The sequence below is a fragment of the Aedes albopictus genome, chromosome 3, assembly GCF_035046485.1.
Source record: "Aedes albopictus strain Foshan chromosome 3, AalbF5, whole genome shotgun sequence".
Lineage (NCBI taxonomy): Eukaryota > Metazoa > Arthropoda > Insecta > Diptera > Culicidae > Aedes > Aedes albopictus.
The window spans coordinates 362,957,312-362,979,546 of NC_085138.1; the positions used below are offsets into that span (position 1 = coordinate 362,957,312).

The 22,235-nt window shown below is 37.7% G+C and overlaps 2 protein-coding genes across 2 annotated transcripts in view; one reads left to right on the top strand and one right to left on the bottom strand.

Moving 5' to 3' along the window:
• The window catches only part of LOC109411435 (exostosin-1), a 703,630-nt gene that overhangs the window by 414,945 nt on the left and 266,450 nt on the right, over positions 1 to 22,235 (top strand). The window contains exon 2 of the mRNA XM_062855443.1: positions 10,538 to 10,690. Coding sequence (XP_062711427.1) covers positions 10,538 to 10,690 — 153 coding nt within the window. The remainder of the gene's footprint in view (positions 1 to 10,537; positions 10,691 to 22,235) is intronic.
• Positions 14,094 to 21,843, bottom strand: LOC115267755 (general odorant-binding protein 45). The gene has a single exon (XM_062855440.1). It carries the CDS (start codon positions 15,888 to 15,890, stop codon positions 15,009 to 15,011), a length of 882 nt encoding a protein of 293 aa, XP_062711424.1. The 5' UTR covers positions 15,891 to 21,843; the 3' UTR covers positions 14,094 to 15,008.

Here is a 22,235-nt window from a genome sequence, read left to right on the forward strand (position 1 = left end):
AAGGTCTGCATTAATGCAAAGGAATACCTGGAGGGATATCTGAATGAACTATTAGAGAATCTTCGATCTCTGAAGAATTTTCTAGAGAAATTTTGCTCAAGACAATTCTTAAATAAATGTTATAAAATCTGAAGGGACCCCTGGAAAAATTCAAGCAAAAACTACTGAGAAAGTTGCTGGAAAAGAATCTAAATCTTTCATGGGACCATAAATAAATGCTTGAAGTAATCTCCTCATTGTTATAGTTCCTCGAATAGTGCCATTTGAAAAAAATAAAGGAATTTCTCAGAAGAATTGAAAAATTTCTTGAAGTATTTTCGGAGAAATCTCAAAGAAAAACGTTTGGAAAAAAATATGACAATATTTCTGGAGGAATTCCTGGAAAAATGCGTAAAATAATACAAGAATGAACCTCTGTAGAAATACTTGAAGGATTCCACATAGAATCCCTTAAGCATTCACAGGAGCAATTTTGGAAAGAATTTCTGAGGAACTCCGTGGACCAGTTTAAAGATGATGTTTTTAAGAAATTTCTCGAGAAACTCCTGATGAACTCCCAAGGAAAATTCCTGGACGAATTGCTGATAGAACGTATGAAGGAACCCCTGGAAAAAAATTCGAAGAAATGGACAGCAATGCATTCTGAAGGGAAATTCTTGCTGAAACCATTCTAAGAAACCCTGTCAACAGCCCAGGAGATTTTTGATAAACCCTGAACAAATCCACAAAAGAATTTCTGGAGGTATCCCTGGAAGTTATTTTGGAAAATTGTCTAGAAATTTTAAGAAGAAGTCATGCTAATTTCATCCAACGAATTCCAGCAAGAATGTCCTTTCCGCTAGAATTGCAGAAAAAAAAATCATGAATAATGCACGAAGTTTTTTTTTCGAAATAATTCTCAATAAGGCTTCATAGAGAAGTTATTTCCTTGGGAGCGTACCAGAATATGGGGGCGCTGAAATTTGGAAACCTTAAGTAGTCAGCTCTGATTTTACCACGGCAGAACTGTTGAGTCATGAATGTTGAATGCCCAAAATTAGACCGCAACTAGTTGATTAACTAACAGTGAAAGTTTGAGCATTTTGGTGCACTTTACAAACAGTTAAAATTGTTTTGAAAAGTGAAAATTTTGCCTTTCCCAATCTCCTATATACATTTTGAATTGGAATTCGTTAGGGAAAATAATCTATTTATTTGCAAAAAAAGTTGTTTTTTTTTTGTTAAGGTTTGAAATTTACAAAATTTAAGAAAAAAGAAATCTTTTTGGGATTTTGAGCAGTCAAAGGATTTTGTTTATCTTATTTTTTATAATTGGAATGACTTATTTTCCTTTTTCTAATAATCTAAAAATTACGTTTATAATGCTCTAAAATGATAATAAAAGGTATGGTATTATTTATTTCAATTTTTGTCATATAACAAGCATGTGCTCAACCACGCAGTCTTTCGTGAAACTATGTCGACCAGTGTAATTCGACAAACGTTAATGCACAAAATAGGCTTCATAAAATCGGTTAGCATCCGTGTCGGCTGGTGGCAGTGGTGGTGATGATGACCTTGCATCGTTTGCTGTATTCTCCTGTCTGGTTGAAATCGATGTTCATAACCGGGAAATGTGTTGGACTTTCGTCGTTGCGCGCAGGGCCAAATGCCGAAAGACCACGGAAATCCCCAGATATCGTAGCATGGAAGCCGCATAGAAAGGATTTTGAGGTTGATTCGAATCGTTTTCCGCAAGTACTATTTGGTACAAGAGGCACTTTTTGGGATGGAAAACAGTTGGAATATGGCAAGTTTTCATATTCAGAACTAATTGTATCATACCTAGCTTTGCTTGAATATCTAAATGATTTGCAATTTGAAATTGATCGGAACTTGCAATAACTCATTTAATAACTAAACTAGCTACGATTATAAGAATGATTAGACTCCCGAAGGTTCTAAAACACATTTTATGTTACTTATCTTTTAAAAGTAATATTCGTTTTGTTAATCTTATTCTGATATTTTCCTACGCAAGTCTCTGGGCATATAGCAACTCTGAACTGAACTCTGTAAAAAAAATCGATGCTCTATTTTAAGTATCCAACTTGGCCGTTTTTGGAATTCCGTTGAAATCAAGAATCAAGCAATTACCGAACATTACGACTGCCAAGAACAACATCCAACTTCCATCCAAAAAGTCAAACACATCCTTGTGGATCTACGACTCTCTCTTTCCTCCGCACAAAGTTGCCATTTGTTTGATAATTGAAAACTGTCGAACAAGTTCGGTTCACATGTTCCGGAGGCGAAGAAAGCAGAAAAAAAAACGAATCTTACTTACTACCCTCCCTCCCCCCTGAAGGAACCGGATGTTGGCCACATTTCGGCAGCGATTGATCCCAAGCAGAATAATGTGCATCCTACTCCACAGTTGGTACCGTTAGTTCTGAATTTGTTCTTTGGCCCTCACTTTTCCTCGCACATCTTCAGAATGTGGACGTCGCGTCGCCAGGAAATTCATTACACGATGAAGCCACTGGCATTGTAGGCGAAACTCATCTGAGAATAACCGCTCACATACTCGCACAGGCCGCGTACTCTTGGGTATAACTTTCTGGTTCAAGTAAAGCCAGGACGGCTAGAAGCGGCGGTGGCGATGATGACCGAGGGACACGGGCCTGCTCGGAGCTGGACGAAAAGTTGTTAAAACTTTTCCACATTTGGGGGTACCTCCATAGCTTTTTCGCTCTCTCTCTTCACTTTCGTCCCCAACGTGCTTTGACGTTTCATGTTTCCCCACTGACGACGACGGTGACGAGGGCTTTTGGCAGAAAAGTTTTATTTATTCAAGTGCCACTACCCATATCGTTCGGGATTTGGTGTACCTACTCTTTTGGTCACAAAAAACGTCCACGTGCTACGAAAGTTGCAAGTTGCTAAACCAGTTAGATGTGAGGACGACAAGTGTGGGGCACGGCATCGTGAAGGACAAATGGTGACTAGCGTATCCCATCTAGGCAGAAATCTTATTGCTCTGGATTTGATGGCCCAACGCCTAAAAGTGTTTTAAAAGTGATTTTTTTTTAATTTCTTGTAATATTTTTTTTATAAATCATGTGCATTTAAAGTATTTGAGAAAAAAATTAAACAAAAAAAAATCTTGAGTGGCCTCAAACAATCATCCATATAGGGTAAATAACCGATTGTTGCATGGCTAAAAATTCGCCAATTGTTGCACATCCCATCTTTAAAATCAAAGAGTTCTCCAGACATTTATCCAGGAGTTTCCTGAGAACATCGTCCAAAAACTTCCTAAGAAATTCTTGAAAGAACCCTTAGAAATTCTAAGGTAGGTATTATTTTAGAAATTTTCCTGGAGATTCTTTTAATCTTCACCAGGAATTGCTTCAAAAATTCTTCTACGAATTCGTTCAAAAAATCAACGGAGATTTCTCCAGGGATTCTTTAACATTTTTTACAGCAATTCCTTAAGGCGAAACTGGAAGCGTTTCCTCACTTTTTGGTTTTTGATTTTTTATTAAATAACGAAGCAATATTTTCAAAATCGGTTTTCGTGCACATGTAGAGTATGGATCAAGGTATCTTCTGATTTTTTTTGTAGTGGAAAATGTTTTTCGTTTTTGCAAAAACCATTTTTGAACAAAATTTCACAAAAAAATGGTTTTTGCAAAAATGGAAAACATTTTCCACCTCAAAAAAAAAAAAATCAGAAGATACCTTGATCCATACTCTACATGTGCACGCAAACCGATTTTGAAAATAATGCTTCATTATTTAATGAAAAATCAAAAACCGAAAAAATGAGAAAATGCTTCCAGTTTTGCCTTAAGAATATCATTCAAAGCTTTTCTGCTTCCAGAGGTTTCTTCACAAAATTTTCTAGGTATTCCCTTGGAAATTCGATCAGGTATTTCTTCAGAAAATACAGAAAGTGTTTAGGAATTGCTTTAGGTATTTCGTTGAAAATTTAAAAACGCATGTGTCCTGATTTTTTCACAGGGATTTATCCTGAAAATCCGGCAGGATTTCCCCCAGAAATTCTTTCATTTCTTTTCAGTGATTCAGGCAGGATTTCTTCCAGATTTTCAGGCAGGAGGTCATACAGATGTTTTCAAGTATTTCCCCAGATATTCCTCCATGTATTGTCCTAGAATTCGATTCGTTATATCGTCCAAGGATAACTCCAATAGTTTTCCCTAGGGTTCTTATAGGCATTTAATCAAACAATTTTCTAGGAATTTCTACGGAAATTGCTTTAGAAATATTCAAATATTTTTTCCAAAGATCTTTGTAGACGCTTATCTATGCGTTCCTACAGGTTTTCAGGATTTTTATCACAAATACGTCCACAAGCTTCACCAAAAATTCTTTCAGAAAATCCTCCATAAACTATATAAGATTTGACAACATATTTTTAGAAATTTTACAACTTTTTTTTTTCTACGACTTCCACCAAGAGTTTCCCGATAATTTTTCAAGGAATTTCTCCAGGAAGTTCTAAGTTTATTCCCCTGGGATTCCTTCAAAAAGTTTCCTGGGATTTTTTCGGATCCTCGAGGTTCATTCAAAAATGCTGTCCAAGGTTTCTCAAAAAAAAAATTTGAGAAATTGCTTCAAAGATTTATATCCTCCATCCCCTAGGATTTCTTTCGAGATTCCTGCGGAATTTGTTCGGATGTTCCTCCAGGGAACATAGTTCTTCCAGAAATTACCAAAAACTACTGAAACATTTTTTAATGAGTCCCTGAAGCAATTTCTTAAAAATCTGAGAAGGATTATCGCTAGAAATCTATGAAATACTCCTGGAGCAAAAAACAAACTTGTTGGAATTCCTGGACATAAAATCTTGAAGCAATTTCTATAGTTATCCCTTAAGCAATTTCTGGATGTATGTCAAGGAGAATGACTGAAGAAACCCTTTAAGGTACATACCCTCTTAGCTCTTAGAAAAAACAATCATTGAGAAACTTCTAAATGGATATCTAAATTAAAAAACGGTGAGGAAGTTCTGAAGAAATTTAAGAAAATGTCTGCAGAATTTGTGGACAAAAGTACTGGTGGAAGTTTTGAAGAAACCCCACAATACATTTCTGAGGAATTCCTGGAGGATTTCCTGATAGAATCCTCCTGGAGATGCCTCTGAAGGAATTCCCAAAGGAATTTCTCATAAAATTTCTAAAGGCAATTATTCATAAAAAAAATCCTTGAGGAGAAGTTTTTGAAAAGAACCCTGCAGAAACAATGAAAAATCGTGGAATTTTCATTGAAGAACCACTGAAGAAAAAAAATGAACTAATACCTAGAAGAATTGGAGAACCTTCTGCAGGTATTTATAGAAAAACATCTTGGAACATTCTTTGAAATGCGCTGAGGAATGCATTTTGGAATAATATCTGCAAGAATTCTCAAAATAATCATCAGAAAATCAAAAATTTGAAAAAGGTCCTCAAGGAAGGTCTGAATATTTCCAAAAGAATGCTTGCGTAAATACTTGAAGGGACTATTGAAAAAAATCATTAGAGGAACTTCCAGAAAAATATTTTGAGAATTTTCTAGAGGAATTTCAAAATAAGTGCCCGTGAAAATCCCTGCATAAATGGAGTAAACCCTGCAGGTATTTCTGGAGAAATTGAAGCAAAAATTTTTGAAAATGCTTCTGGAAAAATGTGAATTTTTAAACGAGAGGTCTAGATGCATTTCTGGAAGAATCTTCGAGTTTTTGCGGGAAAAAAATCTCCTAGAATTGCATCTTTTAAAGAAAAGTTTGGAGAAATTTCTGACGAAACCCGTGGAGAGATGCGTAGAAAAATTTCTTGAGGAATTTTCGTGGAAATCCCAAAAAAGAGCTCAGGGAAAAAATGAAGAAATATATGACGATACACAAACATGAACTTATATAGCAATCCTCGAAGGAATTTCCTAAAAAACCCTAGCGAAGTTTTTAAATAAATCCAAGCAGTGTAAATAATTAGCTTTAGTTAAAACTCACGAATAAAAAAAAAGAAACAAATAAATAAAATCCAAGCACATGATTGACTAGCGATACGGAGTCGTGGGTTCGAATCCCACCAAAACAAGTGGTAGTTTTTTCACAAATTTATCTCTCAATTTGCCAATTAAACGTACTTTGTCTAACAATACTTCAAGTTTTTACGTCTATTTCAGACCTATTTGACATGCTGATTGTTCAAGAAAAAAAAAACATTTTGAGATTTTATGATCATTGTTAACTTTTTTTATTTTTTTTTCATGAAAAATTTTGTTTTCCGTGTAGTTTAAAGGAAACCATTTTAGTGTGTATTCAAATACCTAAACTTTTTTACTATAATTTAATGATTGTGGGAAAATTTCAAATTTGTTAATTGATGCGATTCAATACAAAAGCAACAATGACATCTGAAAGGTGACCAAAACATTAATTTTTCTATGATTGAAGAAATGTAAAATCGCTTTAAAAGATACCAATATCTGTTTTGAGATATAAAATACCGTTAAATATCAGCCAGAAATATAAAAGTTTTGGTTGCCCAGGAAAGAAAAAAAAATACAAAAATTATCAAACTGTACCCTGTTCTAAGGCGGGCTTGGGTGTTAGAGGGTTAAATAGTAGATTGATACAGTAATTCGTTCCTTCAGGAACACTGCTTATTGATTTAAAGTACCATTATATAATTTTTGCTGTTCTTTCATCTTATTATTGAAATTTTTCCTCATTCAGGAGTTTTTGAAGTCAAATCTTTTAAATTTCTAAATCTTTGTCAGCAATAATTTCAAAGCTTGCAACGTTTGAGCTTTGAAATTATTGCTGACAAAGATTTAAAAATTTAAAAGATTTGGCCATTTGGCCATGACATTTTCTAAAAAAAAATATTATCCATTTCTTTCAAGTTCTACTAAAATAAATACGAAGATTTTTAAAGGCATCCTTAAACAACATTAATACTCTTACTGTTATGCCTCCTAAACAGTGGGACAGTGATTTCAAATTGCCAAAACTCGGCCATTTTTTCATAAAATTTGGAGTTTTTTAGGAAATGATTTTTTCTCAGTATAAAATGTTTGAATTCTTATGGATGTCTTTCGGGAAATTCTTCTCATTCCTTCGGTTACACATTTGGAAAATATTAAATTGTTCCTCACAATTCCTTTGTGAGTTTCTTCAGTAATGCATTTGAAATAAGATCGGTCATTTGAAGAATTTATAAAAAATCACAAATTGAATAAAGTTTTAAAAACTTCTGCGGCAAGTTTCCAGCGTCAATTTCTTTATTATATTTTCTCAATTATTCCATATCTGATAATTCGTGCAGAAATCTTTTGGGAACTTCTTTGGAAATTTTATTGAGCTTCTGTAGTTTCTTTGTGTTTTATTGTATTTATATTAATTCCTTCGAAACTGCTTTGGTGATTCCTCTGGGCGTTTCTACGGCAATTTCTTCAGAAAAGGAAATTCATTCAAAAATGTGTTTTTCATCATAAATTAATACAGCTAGTACTTCAGGAATTCGTTCAACAATTTCTTTATAAATTGCTGCTTATTTTGTTTTCGGAAAATCCTTCGGTACTTCATCTTATATTTTTTTCATATATATCATAAGCAGCTTATACGGAAATTTAATTAGAAATTCCATCTGATATCTATTTGGAATTTCCAAGGTAATTATGTTGGAAATTTACCTACAATCCTTTCGCAATATTCTTTGGGAATTCTTTCAGCAGTTCTTTGTGAATTTCGTCGGACACTCCTATGGATATTTCTCATATAATTCCTTTGGAAATCTAAAAACTTTCGATTGGAATTACTGAATAAATTATCAAACAAATTTATTTCAGATGAAAGTCACATAGGAATTGCGATTATCAAATGAATTGCCGACGGCATCTGAAAATAAAATATCCAAATAAATTTCAAAAGCAGTTCTCATAGAAACTGTCATAGAAAAATATCCGAAAAAATTTTCAAAAAAAAATCCAGAGGAAATTCCAATAGAATTGCAGTTTAGAGAGTTCCATAGAAGTCCCCCAGTAAATTTTCGGAAAAAAATTAAAAAAAATGCCAAAAGAAAATCGGAAAAAGATTCTAATGGATTAGTCGAATTCTTTTATAGAAGTTCCCGAAAGAATTCACAAAGCAATTTTGACGGAACTTCCATACAGCAGCAATATCACCGAAAATGACAAGGAAGTCACACGCAAATGAAGACGAATTCCAGCTCGATGGGAACAAGATAAACTTATATCGCGAATGGTCCTAATTGGCGATAAATATAATTCGCGATATGAGAAATTGCCAATTGAAATCTTAAAAGGATAGCCCGATCAATTTCTGAAGAAATTTCCGTTAGAATTTCTTAACAAATTGTCTAGAAAAAATAAATTAAAAATGTCGAAGGGAATTCCAAAACCACTGCAAGATAATTTGAGATTGAATTTCCCCATGGAACAGAAGAAAAAAAAATGAAGAGAAATTGGCGGGGGAAATTATAAAGTATATGCCAGATAAGTTCTAAGTCCATAACAATTGCTAAAAGACTATACTTGATAGAAAAATTGAAAGAAATTTAAAACATATGACAAAACAAAAAAAGGCTTCGCGGAGAGAACTATCGAAATAATTGCTAATCTTCAGCGAAGGAGAAATAAATTGTCGAGAAAAAAAAATGTTATAGAAACCCAAATAGCTTTGCCGCGTGTAGAAATAATTTCTAATGGAGTTGCCGGGAGATGTACCAAGGAAATATTTGAAGAAATTTCCGAAAATGTTTCAAAGGAAGTGTCTGATTATTAAAAGCTGTAGAAATCCACGAAAAAAAATCTGAATAATATCTTTATAGAAATACAATTACAAAAAAAAAAATGCCAAAGCATTTTTAAAAGGAATTGTCGAAAATTCTTTACAGGAACACCTGGAAGATTTTCAAATAAATTCAAATTATAAATTTCCACAGCTTCTTAAAAATCTATTATATCCAAGATCAGTTACACCCTTTTGAAATGTTGGTGCCGATTTGAATAAGCTAGCAACCGTACTTCATTATCATGCATAAATCCTGTCAGTTCTCATGGGATCCTCTCAAACTTTATCAATAAACTCTTGCTGCAGTTCATTTGTCTTATCTCGCCAAAAATATCAGCCATACCTACCTAATAACCTCCCACAAGATTCTAATAACGGTCTATACGTAAGCTGTGGGACAATCACCCCCGTCTGTGCAAGTGCAAGTACCATCAATTACCATCATCAGAAACCGGTTAATGCTTTCTCTGCCGGAAATTAGATAAAGTCCAATTCGGACGAACTCTTGTGTGTGTGCGTTTTAGTGCTCTGCTTTCCTTGAAGTGTGTAGTGTACGACGGAGCGAAACCTGATTCTAATCTGATCAGAGCACACACGCCGAAGCCGAGTTGTCGGAAGGTACCGATATCTTCACCCCAGCCCAGTCAGCAGTGCCAGTGGTGTGATTGAGATCCAGTTCTTGCTGCCACAAGTAATTTTCGATTCAGTGCCTTTTATTGTTGAAGTTTGCTCCTTGACCACCTTTCAACTTGAGAGAAGAAGTTGGTCTTCCGTTTCGATGGCAGATAGTGGTTTTCCATGGGCGGAGCTGGTGAAGAAAATCTAGCCTGAATCGAAATCCAATTACAACAGCGGGACAAATGTTTAAGTCTATTTAGCTTTAAAAAGTTTTTGGATATAATTACTAAGCCAAAAGATTCTTTTTTATGTTTGAATCATTTAAGAGCCACCCCAAAACTATTCGACTAGATTTGTTTTCGTTTGGGAGCTTGATTTATTATTAGTTGGGCAGGTTGGGACATTTGACTAGTTTTATGAAGGTTTTATAATTCGTCATAAAATCTTTACTCTTTTATTCTGGCTTTAGATTTCTTCGGAAATATGTAATTGAAAAATCCAATCTAAATCCAATCCAAATCCAATCCAAATCCAATCCAAATCCAATCCAAATCCAATCCAAATCCAATCCAAATCCAATCCAAATCCAATCCAAATCCAATCCAAATCCAATCCAAATCCAATCCAAATCCAATCCAAATCCAATCCAAATCCAATCCAAATCCAATCCAAATCCAATCCAAATCCAATCCAAATCCAATCCAAATCCAATCCAAATCCAATCCAAATCCAATCCAAATCCAATCCAAATCCAATCCAAATCCAATCCAAATCCAATCCAAATCCAATCCAAATCTAACCATTACTCAAGCCTTTATCCGCCTGTGATCACATTGCCACCCTTTGTTCCATAGAAGTATTCTTTCTCTCCTCTCCTATCCCCAAGAATATTTGGCTTGATGAGTTGAGCTTCCCAATGAAATCGCATCGATGAAAAGCATCCGACAAGCCCAATTCAAGACACAATCAAAGTGCTGACATGGCTTGCAACACACTTTCTTCGCAATGCATTGTCGGCCCAGCCGCATTCTTCACCTCCACCCATCAAATCTTCCTAATTGGCTGGTATCCAATTCTCATGTTTTTGTTCGCTCTTTTTTTCGATTTTGCTTACAGATACGTCCACGGAATTGGTTCCGAAACGAGGAACTCGTTGTTTCATCTGCATAACGCCCGGGATCTGGTGCTGGTGACGACCTGCCGGCACGGGAAAAGCTGGCGGGACCTGCAGGACGCCCGCTGCGACGAGGACAACCGGGAGTATGACAGGTAGGTGGCATTGGAAATTGAAGGGATGAATGAATTTGGATTTCATAAGAAAAGTAAATGGAGAGCCCATCATTACGATGCAAGTATGAATTTTCTTCCAAGGTTTCTCCAGGACTATATTGAGGGGGCCTTCAAAGGAATCCTCCAGAAATTCCGCCAATTTTCCCAGGTTAGATCTCCAGGGATTGCTTTGAAAAATCCTCCAAGGATCCCTCCAGGCAATCTTCTATGAAAAAGTCCAAGAAATCCTCAGAATATTCATCCATGGATTACTGCAGGATATCTTCCTAGGAGTTCTTTAGAAATTCCTTAAAGAATTCATTTAGAAATTCTTCCAGGGATTCCTCCAGGTATTCTCCCGGGGATGCTTCCAGGAATTCTTCCAGGAATTTCTTCAAGAATTCCTCCAGGAATTCCTTCAGAAATTCTTCCAGGAATTCCTCCAGGAATTCCTCCTGGAATTTCTCCAGGAATTCCTCCTGGAATTCCTCTAGAAATTCCTCTAGGAATTCCTCCAGAGATTTCTTCAGGAATTCGTCCAGAAATTCCTCCAAAAAATTCTCCAGAAATTCCTCCAAGAATTGTTTCAAAAATTCCTCCAAGAATTCCTCTAGGAATTCCTCCAGTAATTTCTCCAAGAATTTCTCCAGAAACCCCTCCAGGAATTCTTTCAGAAATGTCTCCAGGGATTCCTCCAGAAATTCTTCCAGGCGTTCCTACAGAAATTTTTCCGGGAATTCCTCCAATATTCCTGCAATATTCCTCCAAGAATTCCTCCAGAAATTTCTTCCAGGAATTCTTACAAGAATTCCTCCTGAAATTCCTCCAGAAAATTCTCCAGGAATTCCTCAAGGATTTCCTCCTGAAATTCCTCCAGAAAATTCTCCAGGAATTCCTCAAGGAATTCCTCAAGGAATTCCTCCGGGATATTCCTCCAGGATATTCCTCCAGGAATTCCTTCTGGAATTCCTCCGGGAATTCCTCCTGGAATTCCTCCGGGAATTTCTCCTGGAATTCCTCCGGGAATTCCTCCTGGAGTTCCTCCGGGAATTCCTACTGAAATTCCTCCTGAAATTCCTCCGGGAATTCCTCCTGGAATTCCTCCGGGAATTTCTCCTGGAATTCCTCCGGGAATTCCTCCTGGAATTCCTCCGGGCATTCCTCCTGGAATTCCTCCGGGAATTCCTCCTGGAATTTCTCCGGGAATTCCTCCAGAAAATTCTCCAGGAATTCCTCAAGGATTTCCTCCTGAAATTCCTCCAGAAAATTCTCCAGGAATTCCTCAAGGAATTCCTCCAGGATATTCCTCCAGGATATTCCTCCAGGAATTCCTCCTGGAATTCCTCCGGGAATTCCTCCTGAAATTCCTCCGGGAATTCCTCCTGGAATTCCTCCGGGAATTCCTCCTGGAATTCCTCCGGGAATTCCTCCAAAGATTCCTGCTGTAATTCCTCCAGATATTCCTCCAAGAATTCCTCCAGAAATTTCTTCCAGGAATTCTTACAGGAATTCCTCCTGAAATTCCTCCAGAAAATTCTCCAGGAATTCCTCAAGGATTTCCTCCTGAAATTCCTCCAGAAAATTCTCCAGAAATTCCTCAAGGAAATCCTCCAGGATGTTCATCCTCCGGGAATTCCTCCTGGAATTCCTCCGGGAATTCCTCCTGGAATTCCTCCGGGAATTCCTCCTGGAATTCCTCCGGGAATTCCTCCGGGAATTTCTCCTGGAATTCCTCCTTGAATTCCTCCTTGAATTCCTCCGAGAATTCCTCCTGGAATTCCTCCGGGAATTCCTCCTGGAATTCCTCCGGGAATTCCTCCTGGAATTCCTCCGGGAATTCCTCCTGGAATTCCTCCTGGAATTCCTCCTGGAATTCCTCCAAGAATTCCTCCTGGAATTTCTCCGGGAATTCCTCCAGAAAATTCTCCAGGAATTCCTCAAGGATTTCCTCCTGAAATTCCTCCAGAAAATTCTCCAGGAATTCCTCAAGGAATTCCTCCAGGATATTCCTCCAGGATATTCCTCCAGGAATTCCTCCTGGAATTCCTCCGGGAATTCCTCCTGAAATTCCTCCGGGAATTCCTCCTGGAATTCCTCCGGGAATTCCTCCTGGAATTCCTCCGGGAATTCCTCCAAAGATTCCTGCTGTAATTCCTCCAGATATTCCTCCAAGAATTCCTCCAGAAATTTCTTCCAGGAATTCTTACAGGAATTCCTCCTGAAATTCCTCCAGAAAATTCTCCAGGAATTCCTCAAGGATTTCCTCCTGAAATTCCTCCAGAAAATTCTCCAGAAATTCCTCAAGGAAATCCTCCAGGATGTTCATCCTCCGGGAATTCCTCCTGGAATTCCTCCGGGAATTCCTCCTGGAATTCCTCCGGGAATTCCTCCTGGAATTCCTCCGGGAATTCCTCCGGGAATTTCTCCTGGAATTCCTCCTTGAATTCCTCCTTGAATTCCTCCGAGAATTCCTCCTGGAATTCCTCCGGGAATTCCTCCTGGAATTCCTCCGGGAATTCCTCCTGGAATTCCTCCTGGAATTCCTCCTGGAATTCCTCCTGGAATTCCTCCTGGAATTCCTCCAAGAATTCCTCCGGGAATTCCTCCAGGAATTCCTCCGGGAATTCCTCCAAGAATTCCTCCGGGAATTCCTCCAAGAATTCCTCCGGGAATTCCTCCGGGAATTCCTCCAGGAATTCCTCCGGAAATTCCTCCAGGAATTCCTCCGGGAATTCCTCCAGGAATTCCTCCGGGAATTCCTCCAGGAATTCCTCCGGGAATTCCTCCAGGAATTCCTCCGGGAATTCCTCCAGGAATTCCTCCGGGAATTCCTCCAGGAATTCCTCCGGGAATTCCTCCAGGAATTCCTCCGGGAATTCCTCCAGGAATTCCTCCGGGAATTCCTCCAGGAATTCCTCCGGGAATTCCTCCGGGAATTCCTCCGGGAATTCCTCCTGGAATTCCTCCAGGAATTCCTCCTGGAATTCCTCCAGGAATTCCTCCTGGAATTCCTCCAGGAATTCCTCCTGGAATTCCTCCAGGAATTCCTCCTGGAATTCCTCCAGGAATTCCTCCTGGAATTCCTCCAGGAATTCCTCCTGGAATTCCTCCAGGAATTCCTCCAGGAATTCCTCCTGGAATTCCTCCAGGAATTCCTCCTGGAATTCCTCCAGGAATTCCTCCTGGAATTCCTCCAGGAATTCCTCCAGGAATTCCTCCTGGAATTCCTCCAGGAATTCCTCCTGGAATTCCTCCTGGAATTCCTCCAGGAATTCCTCCTGAAATTCCTCCAGGAACTCCTCCTGGAATTCCTCCAGGAATTCCTCCTGGAATTCCTCCTGGAATTCCTCCAGGAATTCCTCCTGGAATTCCTCCAGGAATTCCTCCTGGAATTCCTCCAGCAATTCCTCCTGGAATTCCTCCAGGAATTCCTCCTGGATTTCTTTCTGGAATTCATCCAGACTCCTGCAATTCTTCCAGGAATTCCTTCTGGAATTTTTCCCGGAATTCCTACTGGAATTCTATCCGGCATTTCTCCTGGAATTCTTACCGGAATTCCTCCAGGAATTCGTCTTAGAATTTCTCCAGGAATATGCTCGGAGAGGTTCCAGAAGATATGCCTGAAGAAATAACTGCAATTTGTTTTTAATATTCTTCCAGTTTCTTGTTTTTAATAATCATGTAAGCAGTTTTACATCTTTTTTCATGTATATAACTATGTTTTCTTTCCTTCATTCTGTTCGGGAATGTGGGATAAACACAACGATGTGGGATAAAATCAATTTCAAAATTTAGTTTAATTTGGGACAAATTTGCATCGGATTTTAATTTTTTGCAATTTCTCATCGTAATAGGCTGTTTTACCTCACGCAAATCTGACAGGAAAAGGCCTACTTTCCCACACCAAATTAGCAGTGCTGTAATGGTTCATTACAGCACTGATTTGCGTTGCGTAATGAATCATTACAGCACTGTTTTCAGTTTTGATCAACTTCTTGGTGATTTCTGGACGCAGCTCTGAAAAAATGTGACAAATGCACAGTATAACCTGTTATGATCAGACTTTCTTAAACATGGCTATGAACATCAGTGTACAGTTTGATGAAACATTTTGTGAAAAACTATCCTCAAGCGGTAATTTATGAAATTGCAAAAAACGTTGTACGCAACTCGGTGCAGAACTCGATTTTTCCAGCACTTGTCGTAATTATCCAACTCGGCAAGCCTCGTTGGATAAATGTACGACTCGTGCTGTAAAAATCTTCATTCTGCACCTTGTTGCGTAAACTACTATTTTCGTCTCTGTGGAAGGTATTTCTTAGGGTATTCCTGCATCAGAAAGGCCATTAAGAATCGCTGCTGCTAGATAACCGGCGCCACCCACTAAAGTCAAGACCAGGCCGTACACACTGTCTCCTATCGCTTGGGGAATGTCCATGTTGCTGTTGCTGTACTCATTGGATTGGATGCACTCGTCATAGAACCGTGTAGCCAAAGTGCAGCTGTCAAGCCCCTGCGCTTTCAATTCAGCATAACATTTGACCACAATTTGCTCATACTTGGCGCCATAACCTTCACATTGAATGGAAAATCTGTCAATATTCGGCCCACGGCAATCGCTGTACAACCCAGCTCGCACCAGAAAACACCGGGTCAAACAACGACCCTCGGCAAAGTTGCCGTATCCATCGGCCAAGATCTGCTTCAGTGTCTTGTCGGATATTTGAAGTATCTGCGCACACTCGCCAATAATTTGAGAACTTTGTAATTTAGAAACTGGAACGAATTGCGGCATCCGTTGCTTCAACTCTCCGAACTGATCCTGGTAACACTGTATACTACAGCTTGCCCGTTGACAGCTGGCATTCCGGGGCAGGCTCCGGACCGTTTCGCACAGACACTGTTTGGTTCGTTCGATGTAGTCCTGATCGCAAGCATCCGGCTGGTAGAATCGGCTGACCGAGTGCGTCGTTATGCTTGTGGAATCATTCCAGAAACGCCCAACCAGACCCAGACATCGATCGGAGCAGTCTTCAATGTTGTAGGATGCACCTACCGGTGGGAGATACTTAGAGCACTCGATGCGTAGTTCGTCGAAGCTTTTGAGGGTGGCTGCGTGCTGCAGTGCAGAGACGAGGTTAGCAAAACTGTAGAATACGAGTAAAAACAGAACAGTAATGTATTGCTTCTCTCGAAGCATGGTTGTAGATGATTGAAGCTCTACAATCAACTGAGTTCCAACAAAGGAATCCGAGTGATTTATATTTTTTCCACCAGGAAAACCGGGAAGCGTGGTGGGCGTAGAGTTGTTAGAGTTGTGAAAAATCGCACGTGCTCAAGTCGTTGTGTCAAAGGCGGCACCAGAAATAATATAGAAACCTCCAAAGTGCGTGATCAAAACGAGGAATTATGATGTAACATAAAAAATCCTCAGGCAGAAACACTCGGCAACAAAAGGCATTGGAGGTTTTTTTTTTGTATTGTCCAATCCAGTTAGTTAGTTCGCTAGTAAGATAGTTCTCAAGTGACAATCACGGCTAAATAACAGTATAATCTGCCAAAACTTTCAAAATCATGCTTCAGGGTGGCTTATTCATCTGTTGTACAGCAATGATGTTTGTTGGATTTTGCTTTTAGCTAGATCTCCTCCGAAAGAGAGAAGATAGCTGACCTCGATTGTGAGCCATTGTTAAAGAGGACCTGTCACAAACTGTCACTGCAAACCGAGCTGAAAACCGCACATAGATAGTGTGGAGTAGCCAAATATTCAAAAATTTTCATTGAAACTTCGCACCGCTTGTTGAAATAAAAGTAAGAAGAAGAAATGTAAACATAGTGGCTATCAGTGAGCAGTCTCCTGTTTCTCTCAGGTATTAATTAGGGTGTTTTAACCAATAATGGACCCCTTATAGTTACTGAAATTTACACTGATCTGAAAAAACATTGTGATATCACAATTGAATTGTCTTTACTTACCAATGGTTGCGCAACAAGTTCTATATCTTTCCTACATATTAAACACAAATACCGAACGAAAACACCTTATATTTCTCATAAAATATTCATTTTAAATCTCGATCAAACTATCCTATAATGGACTCCGTTCGAAGTCGACATATAAATTGCAGTCATTGCCCAATTGTGGGTAATAAACAATCAGTTCTTCATGCTATTCACATGTAATTGTCCCATAATTGTGATTTGAATAGTATATGGAAACCTCCTTTTTCGAAGGAAAAAAAATCCTTAAAGGGCGGATAGGAGCACACCGGGACGCTTCCAGTAAAAAAACCTTGACATCTTTGAGCAAAGAAGCTTTTGTTCCACAGAAAATACACAGTTCAAAATTGTTACATCAAGTTCGCTGTATCAAAATGATCTCCATCGCTTTCAACACAAATCTACATCCGATTATAAATCGCAGGTTGTCTGCAGTATGGAGCTTTCTCACAATTTTGCATGCAGGAAATTATTGCATGTAAAATCGAATGAAATGAAGTGAAAACTGACCGTTTAACCCTTTGGAGCTGGAGAGATCATATATAACCCCGACATAAAAGCGGATGAATAATTTCACCCATTCGTTAAAACAAAATATTGTCTTCCGAAAAGTTGTTGCAAATTGAGTCCTCTCTAATTCTCGGATCTTTTTTCAAAACGACGTATAATACACGCAAATCCTATGTTGATACGTCGTTTTGAATAAGTATCCGAGAATTGTTGAACAGTTTCTGAAAATATTATTATAAATCTTACTTACGTAATTTTCACTTAACGTAAACGTATGACGCAGATGTATATGCATGTGTGTCACGATATTGCTCCAATTAAGTTTCAAAATTATACATATTGTTCGTCAAAATTATTGATTGAAAATTTTGTACCGCTGGTGATAGAAAACTGCACAATTCTTATGATTAATTTGAAGAAATTGCTGTTCCGAAATAAGCTTTGCGGGCAAATCGTCCACAAATATCAAAGGCACACCATAGTTACAAGAACTGGAAGGATGTCATTAACAGTTTAACATTATTTAAAATCACATTTTCATTGTAATTTAATTTAAAAAAAAATGTTTCTTATCGCACTATTATTATTCATCCATGATCCAATTGTTGAACATTGGCATAACCTACGACTGCAAAATTTTTTTTTACTTTACCTAGCCGTGCATTTCATGGGGCTTGAAGGGCGTTCCAGGGATGTTCCAGGGGTGTTCCAGCAGGCTTCAGGAAGGTTCCAGTGGTTTTCAATGGGTTTCAAGGGCGTTCCAGAGGTGTTCAAGAGGGATTCAGAGTGTTAAGGGGTCCCAGGAGTATTTCAAGGCATTCCAGGAGCAACCCACGCATTTTTAAAGCATTTCAGGGTCGTTCTATGAGTGTTCTTGGGGGTTGAGTGGGTCCCATGGGTTTCCAGGAGTGTTTCAGGGGCTTTTAAAGGCGTACGTTTCTTCTGTCGTTTTTGCTTCTAATCAAATCTTTTCAGCCATGTTTGCATCTAGTCATGTTTAAAACGATTTCAGTCCACTAGAGCTATCTTCAAATAAGCGATTTCTTGTCGTTTACATGAATTGTCACTAGCTGGAACTAGCTGGGCACAAAACTTGAAAAACCAGGAAAAAATTCCGCCAGAGTGAAAAAATATCGGATGTCGGGTCAAATTTTATCAAATGTTGGACCACTGTTGGACCCACATCGGATAACTGTTGGGTCTATGTTGGGTTTGGTCCCCAAAATAAAAACAGGTGAATGATAGGTTTATATCGGGTTATACATCATTAATTACGAACAAAGCTTCAACCGTTCAACAATTAGCGAGAATTGTCCAACATTAGGATAAGCTAGCTTAAGCAAGCGTTCCACATTTGGGTAACAGGCTTCTCATACAAATGTTCTATTTTCTCTTAGAAAACGGAATTTGAGGGAATACAAATTCAATGGTAAGTATAAGGAATGAGTGGATCTAGACGTTCACTGGATATTTTTCAAATAGAGTGGAATTATGCACGGAAAAACAACCGAAAACAAAACTGCCGGTACTAGCCGTTCAACAATTGGTGAATTACCCTAGTTGTATTTGGGACTTCATTGATAACCTAGAACATCCTGAACATCATGAAATTTGGAAAAATGAAATAAATGACATACCAGTTGTTCTAAAAGCTGAACTTGGATGTCGCTTACGTTTATATGTATTTATTTAGCCTTCGTCAAGAATATCAAATGGTGTTTTATATTCTGGGATGTTCTAGGTGTTCCAAACTGTCCTATAGTAAAGTCCTTCAAATCTACTAGAATAATTTTATGTATTTTCGTCACAAATAATAGCATTCCATAATCTATTGGGATCCGTGAAGCTCTTGACATTTACAATGTCATTTATAGACACTGCAGGGATATTCCAGGATAGCCAAACTACCTTGGAGTTCAGTACTTCAGGTCTATACTCGAAACAGTAGCTATATCTGTTATACTGAGTAACGTTGCAAAATCAACCGCAGTTAATAAAGCAATATGAAGTCTACTGGCTTATGATAAACCTTTGGGACATTCGGGGTAGTCCAAACTGTTCTATAATGAAGTCCTTCAAATCTGTAAGAAAACCTTTATGCATAGCATAATCCGCTGAGATCAGTGAAGCTCTTGAAATCTTAAATGTGATGTAGAGACACTATGGGAATGTTCCAGATCAGCCAAAATATCATTGAGTTCGAAACTTCAGGTCTACAATCGTAACATCAGCTATATCTGACATTTTGTACCGACTTTTCGAACCCTCTAAGCAGAATACTCTCTTCGAATGAGTGTAATCAGTTTTGTGCCTTTTATTTCCGCCCTAATTGCTTATCCTTTGACAGATATTCGTATTTCGACCACTTGTAATCTCCCTCAGTGTCAGTTATCCAGTGGGGATAAGCAAGTAGGGTGGAATTGAAAGGTACAAAACGGATTACACTCATTCGAAGTATATCTGACATACTGAGTAACGTTTCATAATAAATCGCAGTGATTGGACCAACCTGAAGTGTTCTATTTATTAATATGATCCTCTGGGACATTGAGGGTCATCCAAACTATCCTGAAGTTTAGCTCTTGATAGTAACAGTAGTTATTCTCACAATACAGTAAAAACTGTGATCTGTAATTCCCCTGACATATCATGAGCATTTCAAGATAGTTTTGAGATAACCCAGATCTTCAGGTCTACACTTGTGATAATAGCTTTTACCACTACGTTAAGTAGTGTTAAATAATCCATTGTACTTTCCAAAGCAGGTAGAGGATCGTATATATTTTAATGAAATAAGTTACTGTTACATCCGTAGACTTTAAGATCTAAACTCAAGAACAGTTTGGATGACCTAGGACATCCCGACTGATCTGATACTATCTATTGAACTTTCAGAAAACTTACTGGACATGATAGATTACAAATCGTAGCTTTGTATAATGAAAGAAGTTATCGTTATACCCATAGACGTAAGGATCTAAACTCAAAGATAGTTTGGATGACCTAGGATATCCAGAAAAATATTCTGCATATTATTCTACCGTTTTTATGCTATTGACCTCCAAAACTAAAAAAAAAACGTAGAAAAAACTCCATGATAACGCTTGGAAAAAATTTGGCTTCAAAGGGTGTTTTTTATTTATTTTTTTCTGTGTAGATATGAAAAAATATGTATTGGTATAAATAGCTTTCATCTGAAATCTGAGAAGTATACTCTGTTCCTCTGTTCCAGTCGGAGTGTGTATAACACACAGGTGTTTATGGGAGGAGAAGAGAGCGCCCCACTCAGTGGTATCATCGAGGTTACTCCAAGTTACACACTTAGCAACCAGCTCTTGAAGCAACTCTTTTCTAACTCCCAGTATGAGCGGCCTCGCTAATATGAAAAAAGCAACCTTTGTTTTTGTGCTTCCAGCTTCTTAGTGAAATAAGCTTTAGCGCCCCAGAAGGTATGAAAAAGTTCTTTAATGGAGAAGGAAATTCGGAATTGGTTTTCTATTTTTTTTGGACATAAGAATATTACTTTAGTTCTTTAGTTTCTTACAGATTGATTCAAATATTTCACTGGATGTTCCCCCGAAATGTCGCTAAATAGTAATTTAGAAAATATTGGATAGCTTCTAACATTCTTTAGAAGATTTTTCTAGAAAGTTATCGAAGAATTCATTTAACCCTTCAGGGCGCGCGCCGATTTTAATTGTTTGGAAAACACTTAGTTTCCTATAAAACATTTTTCTAAAGTTTTCTAGAGATTACTCCAGAAATTAATAGAGGAACATTTTCAAAACCTTTCCTCGTTTCCTTCCGATGTTGCCCCATAGATTCTTTCAGACAATTTTCCAGGAGTTCCTTTCAGACAGTCTTCTATGAGTTTCTTTTGAAGTTCCTTTAGAACGTCTTCCAAGTTTCTTCAGAATTTGCCGTAAAATTTCCTTCGGAATTTTCGTTAGAGTATCCAACGAAAATTTCTCCAAAAAATCCTATAGAAAAGCTTCTGGTTTTCTTCCAAAATTCTCGATAGATTTTTCAAAGGATTTCTTCCAAAATAAATCCATGCATTTCTTCTGAAATTATTCCAGAAATACAGTTTATAAATCTATCAAGATTTGCTTCAGAAACTCACCCGGTGGTTTTTTTTTCTGAGTTTCTTCCAGGGCTTGAAAAAAAAAATCTTCATGAATTCATTCATGAAGTATTCTTTCAGGTGAACTTCAGAAGGGTTCCTTCTGAAATTCCACCAAGCGTTATTTAAGTATTTCTTCTATATATTCATTTAAAGAATTCATCGAAAGTTTCTCCAGGATTTTCGTCAGAATTTTTCATTATTTGTTTTCAAAGTTTCTTCCATAAGTTCTTCCAGTGCTCTCAGAAATTTTCCCAAATGTTCCTTCAAAAACTCGTACGGGCATTTTTTCAGGATGTTTATCAGAGATTTGGTTAGGAATTGTTCTAGGGAATCCAATGAAAATTCAGATTGTTTTTTCAGACGTCTATCAACGCGTTTCTCCAGTTATTCCTGAAGTATGTTTTTAATCGTTCACAGATTACTCTAGGGTCTAGGTATATACCATGCTTTCAGTTGAATGATTTCTCCAGGAATTTTCCAATACGTTCCTCAATATCTCCTCAATATTGTCTAAGAATTCCACCAAATGCTTCGCGAGAAGATTTCAGAAATTCCTGTTAGGATTTCTTCCAATATTCCTTAGAAGAGATATTTTTATCTTTAAAGATTTTTTCCGAATTTTAGGGATTTCCTCAAAAGTTTTTCCATTGAGTTTTCAGAAATTTATTGAAAATTTATTTACAAATTCTATAGGAATGTTTTCAGAAATTCTTCCCAAGATTTCTCCAAGAATTGTTTTAGAAATTCCTTCGGTGATTCTAGCAGATTTTTTTTAGAAACTGTTCCTGCGGTTCCATCAGAAATATCTCCTGGGGTATCTTCAGCTATCCCACCAGTTTTTTTTTTAATATTTCTCCTGAGATTTTGTAGAAGTTTTTACAGAAATTGCGCCAGAATTACTGAAGATTT